The 15,405-nt window shown below is 37.2% G+C and overlaps 8 protein-coding genes and 1 pseudogene across 8 annotated transcripts; 7 read left to right on the forward strand and 2 right to left on the reverse strand.

Moving 5' to 3' along the window:
* The first annotated feature begins 25 nt into the window (after positions 1–25).
* Positions 26–1,264, forward strand: LOC9302017. Its single transcript, XM_002864157.2, has 2 exons — positions 26–528; positions 971–1,264. The coding sequence occupies exons 1-2, from the start codon at positions 122–124 to the stop codon at positions 1,074–1,076; spliced, it is 513 nt and encodes a 170-aa protein (XP_002864203.1). The 5' UTR covers positions 26–121; the 3' UTR covers positions 1,077–1,264.
* A 313-nt stretch (positions 1,265–1,577) lies between these two features.
* LOC9300280 (egg cell-secreted protein 1.2) lies at positions 1,578–2,412 on the forward strand. The gene has a single exon (XM_002864158.2). It carries the CDS (start codon positions 1,857–1,859, stop codon positions 2,217–2,219), a length of 363 nt encoding a protein of 120 aa, XP_002864204.1. The 5' UTR covers positions 1,578–1,856; the 3' UTR covers positions 2,220–2,412.
* Positions 2,413–2,578: 166 nt separating this feature from the next.
* On the forward strand, positions 2,579–4,241 carry LOC9300281 (thylakoid lumenal 15.0 kDa protein 2, chloroplastic). Its single transcript, XM_021015396.1, has 6 exons — positions 2,579–2,808; positions 3,117–3,220; positions 3,359–3,449; positions 3,528–3,596; positions 3,684–3,793; positions 3,884–4,241. Exons 1-6 carry the CDS (start codon positions 2,607–2,609, stop codon positions 3,974–3,976), a joined length of 669 nt encoding a protein of 222 aa, XP_020871055.1. The 5' UTR covers positions 2,579–2,606; the 3' UTR covers positions 3,977–4,241.
* Positions 4,242–4,403: 162 nt separating this feature from the next.
* Positions 4,404–5,294, forward strand: LOC110225620. Its single transcript, XM_021015397.1, has one exon. It carries the CDS (start codon positions 4,770–4,772, stop codon positions 5,130–5,132), a length of 363 nt encoding a protein of 120 aa, XP_020871056.1. The 5' UTR covers positions 4,404–4,769; the 3' UTR covers positions 5,133–5,294.
* Positions 5,295–5,310: 16 nt separating this feature from the next.
* Positions 5,311–6,919, forward strand: LOC9300282 (F-box/kelch-repeat protein At5g51250). Its single transcript, XM_021015394.1, has one exon. The coding sequence runs from the start codon at positions 5,489–5,491 to the stop codon at positions 6,677–6,679; it is 1,191 nt and encodes a 396-aa protein (XP_020871053.1). The 5' UTR covers positions 5,311–5,488; the 3' UTR covers positions 6,680–6,919.
* Positions 6,920–7,038: 119 nt separating this feature from the next.
* LOC9300283 lies at positions 7,039–7,711 on the forward strand. Its single transcript, XM_002864161.2, has one exon. The coding sequence runs from the start codon at positions 7,216–7,218 to the stop codon at positions 7,576–7,578; it is 363 nt and encodes a 120-aa protein (XP_002864207.1). The 5' UTR covers positions 7,039–7,215; the 3' UTR covers positions 7,579–7,711.
* Positions 7,712–7,819: 108 nt separating this feature from the next.
* On the reverse strand, positions 7,820–9,405 carry LOC9300284. Its single transcript, XM_002865897.2, has 4 exons — positions 9,039–9,405; positions 8,450–8,588; positions 8,273–8,358; positions 7,820–8,167 (listed from the first exon to the last, which is right to left on the reverse strand). The coding sequence occupies exons 1-4, from the start codon at positions 9,303–9,305 to the stop codon at positions 8,012–8,014; spliced, it is 648 nt and encodes a 215-aa protein (XP_002865943.1). The 5' UTR covers positions 9,306–9,405; the 3' UTR covers positions 7,820–8,011.
* Positions 9,406–10,424: 1,019 nt separating this feature from the next.
* On the forward strand, positions 10,425–11,629 carry LOC9302018 (annotated as a pseudogene).
* Positions 11,630–11,748: 119 nt separating this feature from the next.
* LOC9300285 (PP2A regulatory subunit TAP46) lies at positions 11,749–15,334 on the reverse strand. Its single transcript, XM_021012833.1, is given in 9 exon segments — positions 11,749–12,173; positions 13,418–13,698; positions 13,785–13,856; positions 13,937–13,972; positions 14,053–14,214; positions 14,313–14,417; positions 14,531–14,617; positions 14,862–14,984; positions 15,117–15,334. Coding segments are annotated over 9 exon segments (1,218 nt in total). The 5' UTR covers positions 15,213–15,334; the 3' UTR covers positions 11,749–11,917.
* Positions 15,335–15,405: the final 71 nt, after the last annotated feature.

The following is a 15,405-nucleotide window of genomic DNA, read 5'->3' on the forward strand; positions in this document are numbered from 1 at the left end:
GACTGGTGACGTGGCAAATTGAAGATAGAACAAAGATTACGAAAACTTCCTCTGCTTCAGATTTTCTCTCTTGATTTTTCCGGGAAAATCAGGAATTTTCTCGGAGAAAATTTTCGTAATCATGAACTGTGTTTCTACATTTGAATTGATTCCTTCAAGTGCTCTATTTCCATGTGCAAAATTATCAATCCCTGCGAAATTTCTTCACATTTCGAGCTCAAAAGCCTCAATTTTTCCCAGATGTCGTAGTTTCACTTTTTCTTCTTCTTTCTCAATTCGGAGGAAACCTTTAATTCTAGTTTCTTCGAAATCTTCAGACGCGGAGGAGGTGTCAGATACGGAGGACGAATGGCTGAAGAAGCTACCGGAGAAGAACAAGCCACTGTATTCGCATAGCTTACCTTGTATCGAAGCGTGGCTGAAGAAATTAGGGTTTTACCAAAGTAAAGACGATAGAGCTGTTTGGTTGATTAAGAAACCTGATTGGCATGCTCAATTATCTCTTGACGTCACGGATCTCTGCATTAGGTATAAAGCTGATTGCTTTTGTGTTCCTGAAGATCGATTCTTACATCAATTTTTTCCCAAAATGTGTATCTTTGTTCTTCAATAGTGTCTGCAAATTTTTAGTATCCAAAGATTCCTCTATGAATGATTCTTAGTTAGTTTTGAAACCAAAGCTACTTGTCTTGAGAATGAGGATACTGAATCTGGATAATGGTATGAAGATTAGTTTGTTTTAGCCTGGATAAGTATATGTATGGCATAATGTGATGATTAACCTCTTGAAGATGATAGTGTAGTGAATCCTAGTTCAGTCTTTGTAGTGCGGATACTGATTGTTATGTGGTTGCATCCGCTGTTGGTAGACTCGATCTTAGGACAAATCTCGACATTTTAATTCGAAGGAGTTGAGTGTTTTCTGTGTGTAATTTGCCAAGTTGGACTAACTAGATTGCTTGTTATGCAGGTACTTGAAAAGCGGGCCGGGAAATCTAGAGAGAGACATGGAAAGAAGGTTTAGCTATGCGTTGAGTAGAGAAGATACCGAGAATGCCATACTCGGAGGACCTTAAAGAATATAAAGAGTTTGTTGAGCATCTTTGTTCTTAAACTTTGCTTATGCTATTTCAGTAGTTTCCCATTATATGATGCATTTGCTTCTTTGATCCGAAAACCATTTTATTTATCACGATTCTTTAGCCCCGTCTAAAACCCGCCTGAAGAACCTTTGCATTATCTAAGCTACTACTTATATGTGAAATTTGGTGTGTAGGCATCCGCTGTGTTAGCACAATTCTAATTGCATAGCATTTGGTAGTACCAATTTACCACACCAGTTTACTGGTGTTGAGAGTTGAAACCAAATTGAAGTTAAATAAGTAAGTGGGTCAAAAGAAAATTATAACTTTCACATCTTCTGTTTCAAAACTTAAGCAAGACTACATTTACATTAGTCAACTCAATTAATGAAAAAAAAATTAATAGTACCAATTTACCACACCAGTTTACTGGTGTTGAGAGTTGAAACCAAATTGAAGTTAAATAAGTAAGTGGGTCAAAAGAAAATTATAACTTTCACATCTTCTGTTTCAAAACTTAAGCAAGACTACATTTACATTAGTCAACTCAATTAATGAAAAAAAAATTAATACATCAAACTTAAACATGAGTTACATATTGAAACAAAAATTTAAAGTGATATGTTACTCTTCAATTTATCATAGAAAATCTTGTTTCCTGATCCTATAAATTCCAAGTCTCTTCATATATCCTAAACCATCCCAAGCATCTAAGTCTAAAACAAAACCAAAAAGGAAAAAAAGGAAAAGGTAGAGAAAGGCTTAACAAGAAAGATGGCAAGCAAAACTGTTCTCTCAATATCTTTAATGGTTTCCCTTTGTGTTGCCATATTTGTCACTCAAGGAGTAGCTCATACGCAAACACCGCCAACGGTTCCAGGACTTTTCCCACCTGGCTTACCTATTGATCTTGTAAAATGTTGGTCGTCTCTCTTCAATGTTGAAGGATGTGTGCTCGAGATCGCCAAATCAATTTTCTCCGGAAAATTTGAAAATGTCGAAGCCGCATGTTGCAAGGCGTTTTCGACCTTAGATGCTAACTGTTGGCCCCAAATGTTTCCGTTGAATCCGTTCTTCCCTCCTCTCCTCAAGGATAACTGCGCTCGCATTGTCCCCAACTCCCCTACACACAACTAAGAACAAGAATGATCGTTGATCTACATTTTTAAATTAGTCGGTAGCTCAAAATTCTAATAAGTTAGTTGTTAATTTTTTTAGCAAAATGTGAACTCGTATCTTCGAAGAGCTCTTTATATAGGTTTTTTCTCAATAAAGTAAAATTTCAGCAAAATTCATTTTAAAATTTTCCATATTATATAACTTTTATAAATGTGTCTTGTTGGTTGCACAAAAGGAAAACATTGGAAAATCTTACCTCAAAATTCAGTAACCACACAAACCGTCTCATATTATTCATTTTGGTTATTTCCGGTTTAATTGGATCAGTTCTGTACCGAAATAGTATCGAGCGTTTTAACGTTATCCAGAACGAAACAGAGTAACGAAAACTTTTGCTCAAGGGTCATGGCGATGCTCTTTCTACCTCCTCCTACGCAATGTAGAAGCTTCTCTCCTTCTGTCTTCAACCACATCTCCAGAGAAATTTCATTGTCTCTTCTCTCCTTGAAAACCTCCGGCGACGAAGAAAACTGGGTTTCACGTTTCCGGTCAAAATCTCTCAGTTTGGTGTTCTCTGGAGCCCTCGCTCTCGGTTTATCTATATCGGGTACGTTTCTATGTTCCTTCTCACCAAGATCATTGCTTTTTGACTCAAGAGTGAACAACACGTTCTTTTGATTTCAATAACAATGTCGATGTGTTGCTGAAACAATCTTAAAAATCACAAAGTTAGAAGCTTTTTTCACTCAGCAATCTCAAGCTTGTGACTTTAATTACTTGATGCATTGGCTTATCAAAGTCAGGATTGTGAAATTTGCGGACTTAGTCTCTTGTTCCAAGTGTGTGGAACTATGAACAATGCAGATGAAATTTCTAGATTTTAGTTGTCAATATAACTTTGAATCTCTTTTGCAGGCGTTGGATTTGCAGAGGCAAAAGTTGGGGTTAACAAACCAGAATTGCTACCTAAAGAGTTCACTTCTGTCATAGATGTTGCTGGTTTCCTCTCTAATGGTCAGGTATGCATGAATCAGCATCCATTTTTGGGGTTTAATCTTGTATATCTCATGTGGATCTGTTGCTTATTTTTGTTGATCTTACTGTATTTCTGATCTGATTGTTTTTTTTGTGCTGCTGTTGCTCATTGAGAATTTCAGGAGAAAAGGATTGCTCAAGAAATCGCTAATCTTGAGAAAGATACAGGATTCAAGTTGAGAGTCTTGGCCCAAAACTATCCCGTTACACCCGGTATGATGCATGTTTTGAAAGTAACATACTTGATCTCCATAGGTTTTACTCGATGACATTTCTCTATGTTTGAAACAGGACTAGCAATCAAAGATTTCTGGCAGGTGGATGATAGCACAATTGTGTTTGTCGCTGACCCGACCTTTGGTAACATCTCAAACCTCATTGTTTTAAGTTCTTGAAAATATGTTAGGCCTGATGGGGAACTGATTGTGATTACCGGATATGAAACAGGGAACATATTGAATTTCAATGTTGGGGCTACAGTTGATTTAGACATACCTCGTAGTTTCTGGAGTCGATTGGCTGGGAAATATGGCAACATGTTTTACTGGAAAGAGAAGGTAAGAAGGCTATCTCGATGAAAACCGATGATTGCCACTTTCTTTGTTCATCAATATGTCTAAACTGTTTACATTATGCCTTGAAACCAGGGAGAAGATGCATCCATTGAAGCTGCAGTGATGGCAATATCAAGTTGCTTACGAGAACCAGTTGGTCCAAATAACTGTGCAGAGATCCAATGAAGTATATGACCCCCGTAAAGCATATCTGTTATTAACATTGTATAGATTGTTATCAAAGAGATACAGAATTTGTAAGAATGAATCCACGTCTCGTGACCTCTCTCCATTTCTCAGCTTCACCTCCTTAAACAACCACTGTTTCCTTTTGAGATCTTCAAGGAATGCCAAGTTCAAGCTTCTGAGGATGAACTTGATGGCGGAAGTGGTGTGAGCTAAGAACAGAGTATGATAACAGAGTTTATGAATATGCATTGTGTTTGGTGCTTCTCTAGTTGTTGATTTAAGTGAGAGTAAGGAAGATTGAAGTTGATACTTCCGTAATTTAACATAAGCATCGAGTTTGAATTTTCAATTGAATGGAATTGTGACAGAAAGTGAATTTGAAGACACCAAACTGAACTATGTTTCCTTTAACATGATCACTAGACAGTTTCAATTGGTACTTGTATCTCTTAAAACAAACAAATAGAGAAACCAAAATCAATAAACTGGAATAAGTCAAATTGTAATAGAGAAACCCGACTGATGTTGAGAAAAAAAGTAAGTTGGTCAAAAGAAAACTATAACTTACACATGTTCTGTTTCAACAGAACAATAACAATACATTAATCTCTAAATGAGTTACATTTTGAGACAATAAAATTGATATGTTACATTTAGGTTACTTTTCCATTTATCAGAGAAAATCTTGTTTCCTGATCCTATAAATTCTACCTTTCTTCTTATATCCAAAACCATCCAAACATCTAAACCAAAAAGAAAACAAAACATAAAAAAAGGATTAACAGGAAAGATGGGAAGCAAAACTATTCTCTCAGTCGTTTTGATTGTTTCCCTTTGTGCTGCCATTTTTGTCACTCAAGGAGTAGCTCAAACGCAAACACCGCCAACGGTTCCTGGACTTTTCCCACCTGGCTTACCCATTGATCTTGTAAAATGTTGGTCGTCTCTCTTCAATGTTGAAGGATGTGTGCTCGAAATCTCCAAATCAATTTTCTCCGGAAAATTTGAAAATGTCGAAGCCGCATGTTGCAAGGCGTTTTCGACCTTAGATGCTAACTGTTGGCCACAAATGTTTCCGTTGAATCCGTTCTTCCCTCCTCTCCTCAAGGATAGCTGCGCTCGCCTTGTCCCAACTCCCCCTACACACAACTAAGAACAAGAATGATCGTTGATATACACTTTTAATTTAGTCGTTAGCTTCAAAGTCTAAGTTCTAATGTTAGTTTTTGTTGGCAAAATGTGAACTCATCATATCTTTGGAGAGCTCTATCTATGTAGGTTTTCTCAATAAAGTAATTTTTTTTCCAATATTCATTCAAAATTTTCCTAACTTATAACTCTTATATACACGGCCGTCCAGATACACACATATATGTATCATGTTGAACTAAACCCTATAGTCATGCCGTGTCAGTGAATTAAAGTCAAAACCCTAAATTGTTCTCTGCAAGTTGGAGAAGAAGTATAAGAAACCTGATCAACGGTTATTTCGTCTCGTTGATTCCGTCAATGTCTTCCCCGGAAAAAAAGAGGAAGAGGAAGACAACGACTAAGACGAATAAGAAAAAGCCATCTCCAAATCCATCACTTCCCGATGATTTGCTAATGAGCATCTTCGCACGTGTCTCAAGATTGTACTATCCGACTCTCTCCTTAGTCTCCAAGAGCTTTCGATCTCTCCTAACTTCACCGGAGCTTTATAAGGCTCGGTCACTCTCGGGCCAAAACGAGTGTTGTTGTCTCTACTTGTGTTTACGGTTCAAGCCTTATTCGAATTCCACCTGGTTCACCCTCTGTCGGAAACCTGATCAAACCCTAACCAATGAGACCACTAAGACCAAGTCAAGTGGTTATGTTTTGGCCAAAGTCCCAATTCCTCCTTCTCCTCGTGCACATTTTTCGAGTCTTGTCGCGGTTGGTTCTAATATCTACAACCTTGGAGTTTCCAAATCCATCTACCAACCATCCTCTAGCGTCTCGATTCTGGATTGCCGGACTCACACGTGGCGCGAAGCTCCAAGCTTGCGGGTGGTGCCAATGTCACTTTCTGCTAGCGTACTTGATGAAAAGATATATGTAGCAGGAAGCTACAAAGATGACTATGGCGATTCCGGTTCTTCGAAAAACTTATTCGAGGTGTTTGACACTAAAACACAAATTTGGGATCCTGATCCCATCCCTTGCAGCGAGACTACATGCAACTTTCTTAACTGCAAAACCGCATGTATTGATGGAAAGTTCTATGTGGTGAGTGACGTGATTTACAGAGATGTGTGTGCTTACGAATCCAAGGAAGGTAGATGGGACTTGGTTGGACTTGGATCATATATGGAACATCATTTGTTTTTAGATTCTTGTTGTGATATAGACAACATTTGGTACTTTGTTTTTCAGGGAAGGTTTATATGGTATGATACTAAGGAAATACAGTGGAGACATTTGAAGGGTTTGGTAGGACTACCTAAGTTCCCTCCTAGTGCTCGTATTAGATTGGCTAATTATAGTGGAAAGATAGCGGTTTTTTGGGACGATGTGTTGCCTTGTAATGGCGGCGATAATAAGAAGATGATTTGGTGTGCAGAGATTGCGCTTGAAAAACGCAAAAGTTATGAAATTTGGGGGAAAGTTGAGTGGTTTGATCATGTGCTCACAGTCCCTATAACCTGTGTTTTCGAGAAGGTTCTTGCTGTTACTGTTTGATGAGTGCGTCACAAGGCTTGAACATGTGTTCTCTTGGGTAATTAAATTTGACCAAACAGAATTGCAAATTTGTATTTTTATTATATCTAGTTGTGATTTGACTTGCTATTGTCCCACCATACCACCTTGAATCTGGTTTAGCTACCTTAAATGGTGTTAAGAGTTGAGACTTAAATCAATAAACATTGGAATGAGGTATTTCAAGTTTGTAATCATAAAGAAATCAAACTGACGTTAGGTCAAAAGGAAATTATAACATTAACATCCTCTGTTTCAAAACTTAAACAAGAACACACCATATTTACATTAGTCTACTCAACTTTAATGTAGAGAAAATATAATATATTAAATCTAAACATGAGTTACATTTTGAAACAAAATTGAAGATTGATCTGTTACACTTGGAGTTACTTTTCGATTTATCGAAGAAAATCTTGTTTCCTGATCCTATAAATTCTAAACTTACTTCCTATATCCAAAACCATCTAAACCTAAACCAAAAGAAAACAAAACATAAAAAAGGATTAACAAGCAAGATGGGAAGCAAAGCTGTTGTCTCAAGCTTCTTAATGGTTTCCCTTTGTGTTGCCATTTTTGTCACTCAAGGAGTAGCTCATACGCAAACACCACCAACGGTTCCAGGACTTTTCCCACCTGGCTCACCCATTGATCTTGTAAAATGTTGGTCGTCTCTCTTCAATGTTGAAGGATGTGTGCTCGAGATCGCCAAATCAATTTTCTCTGGAAAATTCGAAAATGTCGAAGCCGCATGTTGTAAGGCGTTTTTGACCTTAGATACCAACTGTTGGCCACAAATGTTTCCGTTGAATCCGTTCTTCCCTCCTCTCCTCAAGGATATCTGCGCTCGCATTGTCCCCAATTCCCCTGCAAGGAATTGAAAGCAAGAATGATTGTTGATCTACACTTTTAAATTAGTCGTTAGCTTCAGAGTAATAATCTTTTTAATGTTAAATTTTTGTTGCTTTATGAGAGCCCTATATAGGTTTTCTCAATAAAGTTGCAATATTCATCCAAAATTTTACTTATTTATAACTCTTATCAATGTGTCTTTGTCATATATATATGAGTAGTATAAACACAAATAATTTTGAGTTCCTTAAAACAGAGAAAAAGATAGGATAGATTAACATAGGAAATTTTATTTAAGAGTACTGTGTTTAAACAAAACTTAAATACAGTACTGTGTTTCTTGTCTTTTGGGTACAAAATTTTCCAAATCAGGCTGGTATGATCATATCACATACGTCTCCAAGCTAAAATTCTCTATAAATCTCTTACTTTTCTCAGTAGGAAGATAATGCAAACCAAGTTCTATTGATTCTTCTTAGTAGTGGGAGTGAACGATGCAGAGCTCTGAGTGAACGATTTAGAGCTCTGAATCTGATCATCTTTAGAAGTTTTGATTATAAACAGAAGTGTTTCCACAAGCATCGCCAAAACTAGTCCAAGAATCCCACCAGCAGCACTCTAAAGGAAAAGAAAAAAAAAACACAAATCCAAACACTCATGATTCACAAAAATCCACTTAACGGTTTCCAGAATTTGACAAAATGAGAGATACACAAAACATACCAGAGCGGGGTTGCGGTTAAATAAAGCTCTAAAAGAAGCGTATCCAACCAAATATCCAGTGAACATGGTAAGACCAACATGTAAACCTATAAAATGAGTTTACAAGAAAATCAAAATCTTCAGTTACCTATGTGTAATACATTTCCAAGAAAAAAGTAACCGAGCGAACATGCTTACCGAAACCGAGCTGGTCTTTGTAAGAGGAGAAAGGCTCCTCGACTTGTTTCTTGGGTGTTATATCTTTAACAAGCTCAGCATATTCCTTCCTCTCTGCTATTTCTCTGAGCTTTAGCAATCTCAATTTCAGTTCTTCGCTCTATCAAGAGAAAATTCAGATCAAATTAAACATGGCGAGACAAGTTTAAACATAGTTAGGGCAAAACTTCAAACAAAGGAGACCAGAAGCATCCTTGAATTACACTCAATAGAACCGCAGAGACGTTTCTTCGATTATGCTCAATTCTTCCAATCAACCAAACAGAATTGTGCATATTGGATTTGAGTATGAATCAAACAAAACTACAATACACAATTTCCATGAATTTCTTTCAACTACCAAAAGACAATCTCTTTTGTTGCTGGATTGTTCGAGCACTATCAGTCTCATCTATATTAATAATCTCCTTCAATGGATACTATTAGCAGCAGAAACAAAATATAATTAGGTCAAATTTCTCCGCATTCTAGATTGAATGAGCCTGATGCGAAATTCCCCAGAAAAGAAAATTTGAAAGAGGATCTGATGAAGAATTTGAGGTTCGTGTACCTTTTCTCTGGGTTTGGGACTGGTGAAGACGAAATCGGAGCCGGAGAAAAGTCCCAACAAATCCGGTCTGGTCGATGGATCGGATCCGGTCCATAGAGCACGGAGCAATTTGTACGGAACGGTGTTCTTCGAGCGAAGATCGGTAGCAATTTCTCTGAGTTCTTCGGAGAGATGACGATCACCGGAGGCGAGGGCGAGAAACGACCGTATCGGTTCAGTGGCGGAGAGAATCAGACCAGCGCCATTTTTCGGGTCGGGTTGATCCATATTTGATCGGGTCCTAACACTTGACGTTGATCAGGCGGGTCGGTTTTCCGCGATGTTTTTAAGCAACGTCCAAACCATATTTTTGGATTAGGTCCTCTACTTTATGACACTCACATATTACACCTGATTCACGCTCGCTCCCATTTTTTTGAATATATGAGTAGAATTAAATAATTTATTAAAGATGTTGCCCTATTTTTTACAAATGCATAAATTTACGTGTGATTTTGTGATACAGACATGATTTTCAAAAGATAGATTTTTAAGGTGTAAGTAATACTGTAATAAATTCAAAAATTACACTGAAAATTTAAACCTGAGAATTAAACAAAGTATTAGTTTTCCAAAAATACATATACTCCATCCGTTTCAGTTTAATTGTCGTTTTAGGATTTAAATTTTGTTTCATAATAGTTATCGTTTTAGGTTTTCAATGCAAATGTTTGGTGAAAATTTCAGTTTTATCCCTACTGTTTTAATGTTTTGGCCAATGAAATTTTTTATAAAATTTATTAATAAAGGGTAAAACAGAAAATTAAATGCTTTTTTTTTTTAATTTGTGTGAAAAACCTTAAACGACAACTAAAACGAAACGGAGGGAGTATTTGGTTAAATAGTGAAACAGTAAAAAATTTTAAAAAATCTAGGGGATAATTTGATTTAAGATTTACGTTCAATTATTTTGTTTCAAATATTAAGTGCAGGGAAGATAGAATCCCTGTTCTAAAAATCTCCGCCTAATCCGATTACTCCGCGCTTAATCGCTAGGCCCACTCTATCCGCCTCGATTAATGACTAATCCCCTAAAGAAATCAGGTATCCGATTACTATCAGCCTAATCCGATTACTCTCCGCCTAATCTTACATATCCCGATTATTTTTAGATTCCAAGTATAAAAAAAAACTTTTTATTCTTGTTATTCAATCATTTAAATTGGGAGTTTGTGATGTTTTACAATAAATTATGTTCAAACTTTAATAAAAATCATAAATTTGTAATAAAAATCATAAAAATTTGTCTCAAAAATATAGTTTTATATGTTTACTGTAATTATGAAAACAATATTAGATTAATATGTTTTAAAAATATTAAAATAACCCCAAAACTAATCTCCGATTAATCCTCGATTTCCTCTTTGAATTTTGGTTCGATCTCCATATAAGAATGATTTCAAATCCAAGTTTATTGTCATACACTTGCATTGCGAAAGGAACCGTAATTCTCGCTGAGTTCGTTTCAAGGCAAGAGCCAGGAATCGAAGCTATAGCTTTAAGATGCATCGAGAACACGCCTCCTCATCATTCAATGTTCTCTCATACAGTTCACAAGAAGACATACACATTCGCAATCGACGATGATTCCTTTGTTTCTTTCGCGATTTCTGATGAAACTATGGAGAAACCTGAATCATTCTGGGTTTTGAATCGTTTGAGATCTGGTTAATGACGGTGGATCTGATGTTGAAACGTTGATTAATCCGGTTTCGCATTGTCTTCAATTGAAGCTTGATCCAATTTTCGCTGAGATTGTTGGTGTTGTTGATTTTGAATTGGATATGGATTTGGTTGGATCACCGAGGAGTGTAGCGAGAGAGAGTCGGAATCCGAGTATTGATTCGTCTAAAGGAAGAAGAGCTGCTTTGATGCCACTTTTGGGGAAGCCATTGAAAGCGTTGAAGAAGAAGAAGAGATTGCATAATGAAGGAAAAGGAGAAGATTCTTGTGAGGTTGGTTCGATTCAGGAGATATCAGAGAAGAATGTTGATGTATGTGGGAATGGTAACAATGGAGTCTTACGCAAGGAACTGAGAAATGGTTTGTTGAGTGATCATCATCATAGACAAAAGGCGAAACAGATATGGAAGAAACATGTTTGGGTTGTGTTGATGTTTGATTTCTGCATCTGTGCTATTCTATTTGGAATCTGGCTTTGGATTTGTGAAGGGTTTCAATGCATTGAAGGGTAAAAAAATGGTATTCATTCATCAGTTTCTCTCTGTGTACATCTCCAAAATTCATATTGTTTCAATCTGCATCAACGTTGATCATTGACATCTTCTGGGTATCCGTTTTTTGGATCGAATCTGATCCCTTTTCTTTCTTTCTCTGTTTTTGTCAAATTCTTTTTAATCTTCATTATTTTTTAAAGTCACAAAAAGTGTTGTTTCCAGGAGGAAACTAGGTATAGGTTGAATCCTGGTTTACATGTTAGTGATATGTTCATTGTACTTTGAAAATCATTCACAAGCAAAATGTGTGTTGTGTATCTCTTTTTTTCTCGTTTATCTTTTGCTGTATAATTCCATAAATGGTGCTGTGATTGAACGTGGGTCACACAGGATGGTTTCAGATCCAGTCACACGTTAATATTGTACTAAATATATACTACATTGCATCTATAGTCGGCGTATTTAATAATAATATTCCAAGGAAAAAACACAAAAGTGAAAGCGATACCAGTAGTTAACTTTTATGCTGTAAATCTGTAATAGTCTTAAGGTTTACAGTAGAAAGATGATTACATTACAGACATCATAAGTGCAAGAAGATGTTTTGGAAATAAGAAACAAAAGAGGGATACAGTGTCAAATATGTGTCTCAGTCTCAATCTCTCAGCCACAAGGTGTGAGTTTCTTGTTACCTGCACCACGAGGATTATCATCCTTCCAATCATCGAAAGCTCTAGCTTTCATTACAGCTTCCTCGTCTTCATCATCATCTTCTTCGTCCTCTTCCTTTCTTCTCAGAGGTTTATCACTGTACCATGAGGTGGTTGCTTCTTCAATGGCTTTTTTCGTCTGCTCTTGCCAATCATTCATTATATTCATCTCTGTTAATCCAGCATCCTCTATGCACATTGTAGGCATCCTGCAAAACAAAAGTTTAATCGCCTTTTTTAATATCAGAAGGGTATAAGATTTGTGATGAGCTTGATTTTGTGTTTACCTGTGACTTGGTTGGAAAACCTGAGCTATCATCCTCTCTCTCTGTGTAGAGAGCGGTCCACCCACGATGCTTGCTGGACCGAATATAAGAGGTTGGTGCTTGTGTTCGTGACCTTCTGATACTGAAGCTCTTCCTTCTAACACATCTTGTGCAAATGTGGCACAAGTGATTGGTTGTGCTGGGTTAGAGTACCGTACCCTCGCAGCAGCGTCTCTGTGCCAGGTTGTTGATGCTCTAATGACATTGAAAAAATTGGAATTTAAAAGTAAAGTACCAAAAGTTTGTCGGTCATCATTTTCCTTGTTGTCTTTGCAAGGCTGATAAAATGAGGAAAATGATAAGATGAGAAACAAACAGAAGTACTGTCGTGATAAAAAAAAAAAACTTAAACTGCAATGACAAAACTAGAAGCATGCAAACTTTAAGGCTATGCCATTCTTCTAACAGCAATAGAGTTAGCAACCATATTTGCCTCTTTAACCAGATACCTAGGTATTCACTAGGCTTTTTCTGATATGTATTTTGTTTTAAAATAATTTTAAGAAGGAAAAGAGACTTACTTCAAGCGAACGGCTATAGAAAGTCCAAAAGGCACTGCCACTACTACTGTAGCAATCTGAAAAATTAATATTTTGGCGACAAGGTTACAAGAAAAGACCATATAATATTACTGTAGCCATGAAGATAAAGTTCAGCATTCCCGTACCCCAAAACTCAGGGATGTGATCACAAATTCTGTTGCTTCATCAGCAGTAGTGATTCCATAAATAAACATTGGAGTTCCATCTGATTTTTTGGTCCAACCACTAAAGTATCTAGAAATAAAAGGGTTGTTAGGTCCAGGATGGAGCTGGAGATCTTAGATCTGACTGCCGAACATAAGCACAATGGGTACTTGTAAAAGAAGATAGACTTACCGGCCTAATCGAACACTACAGGCAACTGAAGCGAACAAAACGAAGGACCAGCTGGCAGAAATCGCAAGCCATTTCAGGTATCCCTAGTAAAACGAATCACATTTGATATATGAACAAACTAATCGCAAGCCAATCATTCATTATATTCATCTATATGCACATTGTTGGCATCCTACAAAACCAAGTTTAATCGCTTTTTAAAATCTCTAAAGGGAATAAAATTTGTGATGAGCTTGATTTTGTGTTTACCTGTGACTTGGTTGGAAAACCTGAGCTATCATCCTCTCTCTCTGTGTAGAGAGCGGTCCACCCACGATGCTTGCTGGACCGAATATAAGAGGTTGGTGCTTGTGTTCGTGACCTTCTGATACCGAAGCTCTTCCTTCTAACACATCTTGTGCAAATGTAGCACAAGTGATTGGTTGTGCTGGGTTAGAGTACCGTACCCTCGCAGCAGCGTCTCTGTGCCAGGTTTCAGCTTTCTTTGTACGATCATCAAGAGCATCCCGAGAAAACCCATCCTCTCCATCCTGATCAAAAGATCATAACAATTTTCTTCGTTTATATGTTTATCAAGTAGTTGTTAGCACGTAAAACTAACACCGAGGTAAGCTACCTTCAACTGTCTTTCCTTTATTGCAGAGAGCATTTCCTCTTATCTCTTTAGCATTTCCAACAGATCAATAGCCTGTAGCGAAGTTCAATCATAAGATAAAGCCTCAACTCGTGACAAATCATAGGATTCCAATAAATGATTTTTAGACAAACCTTACAAACAGCCAAGTTAATTGAGGAGAGCCAGGCCTGCAGAGGGAAAAGTCATAGACAAGGCTTGGAAGAAAATGAAATTAGAGAAAGCAGCAAAACAAAAAAGTGGGACAAACCTCTCTCTCTTCTTCGCTGTCATCATCTGGAATATCATCTTCTCCAGATTCAACCGGAGTCGACAAGGCTGCTGCTTTAGTGGAACGTCCACGTCGCTCCTTCCTCTCTTTAATTTCAAGAAGCTTTGCCTCTGCAGCCTTTTGACGTTTGAACCGAGCTATCTATAAAGTACCGTAATCATGAACATGCAGTTCAAAATCCAAAAACCTTAAACTTCATTCTCATCAGAATATAAACAAAAGAAACAGGCTGAGTCTACCTTCAGAGCCTTTCGATCTGCAGGTGCACCGGAACCTCCTCGTGAAGAAGCCTCCAACTCCTCATCCGGAACAAGCTCCATTGCCTCACAGAACGAAAAGAACTCCTAGACACAATAAGACTATACATCAATCTCAAAAAATCAAACTAAATGCTCATTCACTAGCACTAGCATCAAAATGAAGTAACAACCTGCAAACAACGCAGAAAAAAACGTACCTTCAACTTTGCATACGAGGCTTTGACAATTTGAATCCGGTCTTCCTGTATGATTTTCTCCGTCAGGTCCGCAAGATAGTAAGGCACCTATAATCACAAGAAAATATATCCCTCATCACTTTAAAGATATGTCAACTCAGAACACAAAATCTCTTATGATCCCCACACAGAGTAAGTTCAATTGAAGAGGCCACAATTCAAAATTAGCTAAAACTAGAAGCTAAAGTTTTTCACTTTCTGATCTTCCACACCAAACTAATAACAAAAGTAGAACACAAACTTACTACTAAAAAAATCCAAACAACAGAGACTGAATTGCATAGAAAGTTACCAAAAGATATTTGAGATTGTTGGTGCTAATATCTTCTTTAGTCTCGTTAGACGAAAACAGCGCCAGCTTCCCGATCATATCTTCGCACTTCTGAAACATCTCACATCCTTTCTTCACAACATCCTAACAAACCAAAAACAATAGAACAAAGCATTTCCGGATATGCCCAATTCAGTAAACCTCTCGATCTGAAATACCCATTTCAGATAAACCTTAATCGAATTTGAATACTAAAAAAAAGTTCGAAGCTTCCACCTGATCAACACCGGACTCTGAAGCAGCAAGATGAATTTTCCTTGCTTGCTCAAATAGCGCCGATAAAGGCATTTCCTCCATAGCTAGACCACCCATCACAGACTAATAAGCAATTTCTCAAAAATCCTCAATGAAAACGAGAATGTGTCACCGAAATCGAGTATCTTCGAGAAGAGGATCAGTGAAGTCTTTGAGATTTTTTTAGGGTTCCAAATCGAAATCTGACTAAGGGAATTTACTGAATTTAATAACTGCGATGAGCTTTATAAGATACGGTTGAGATCATGCC

Source organism: Arabidopsis lyrata, assembly GCF_000004255.2.
Source record: "Arabidopsis lyrata subsp. lyrata unplaced genomic scaffold ARALYscaffold_8, whole genome shotgun sequence".
In the NCBI taxonomy this organism is placed as follows: Eukaryota; Viridiplantae; Streptophyta; class Magnoliopsida; order Brassicales; family Brassicaceae; genus Arabidopsis; species Arabidopsis lyrata.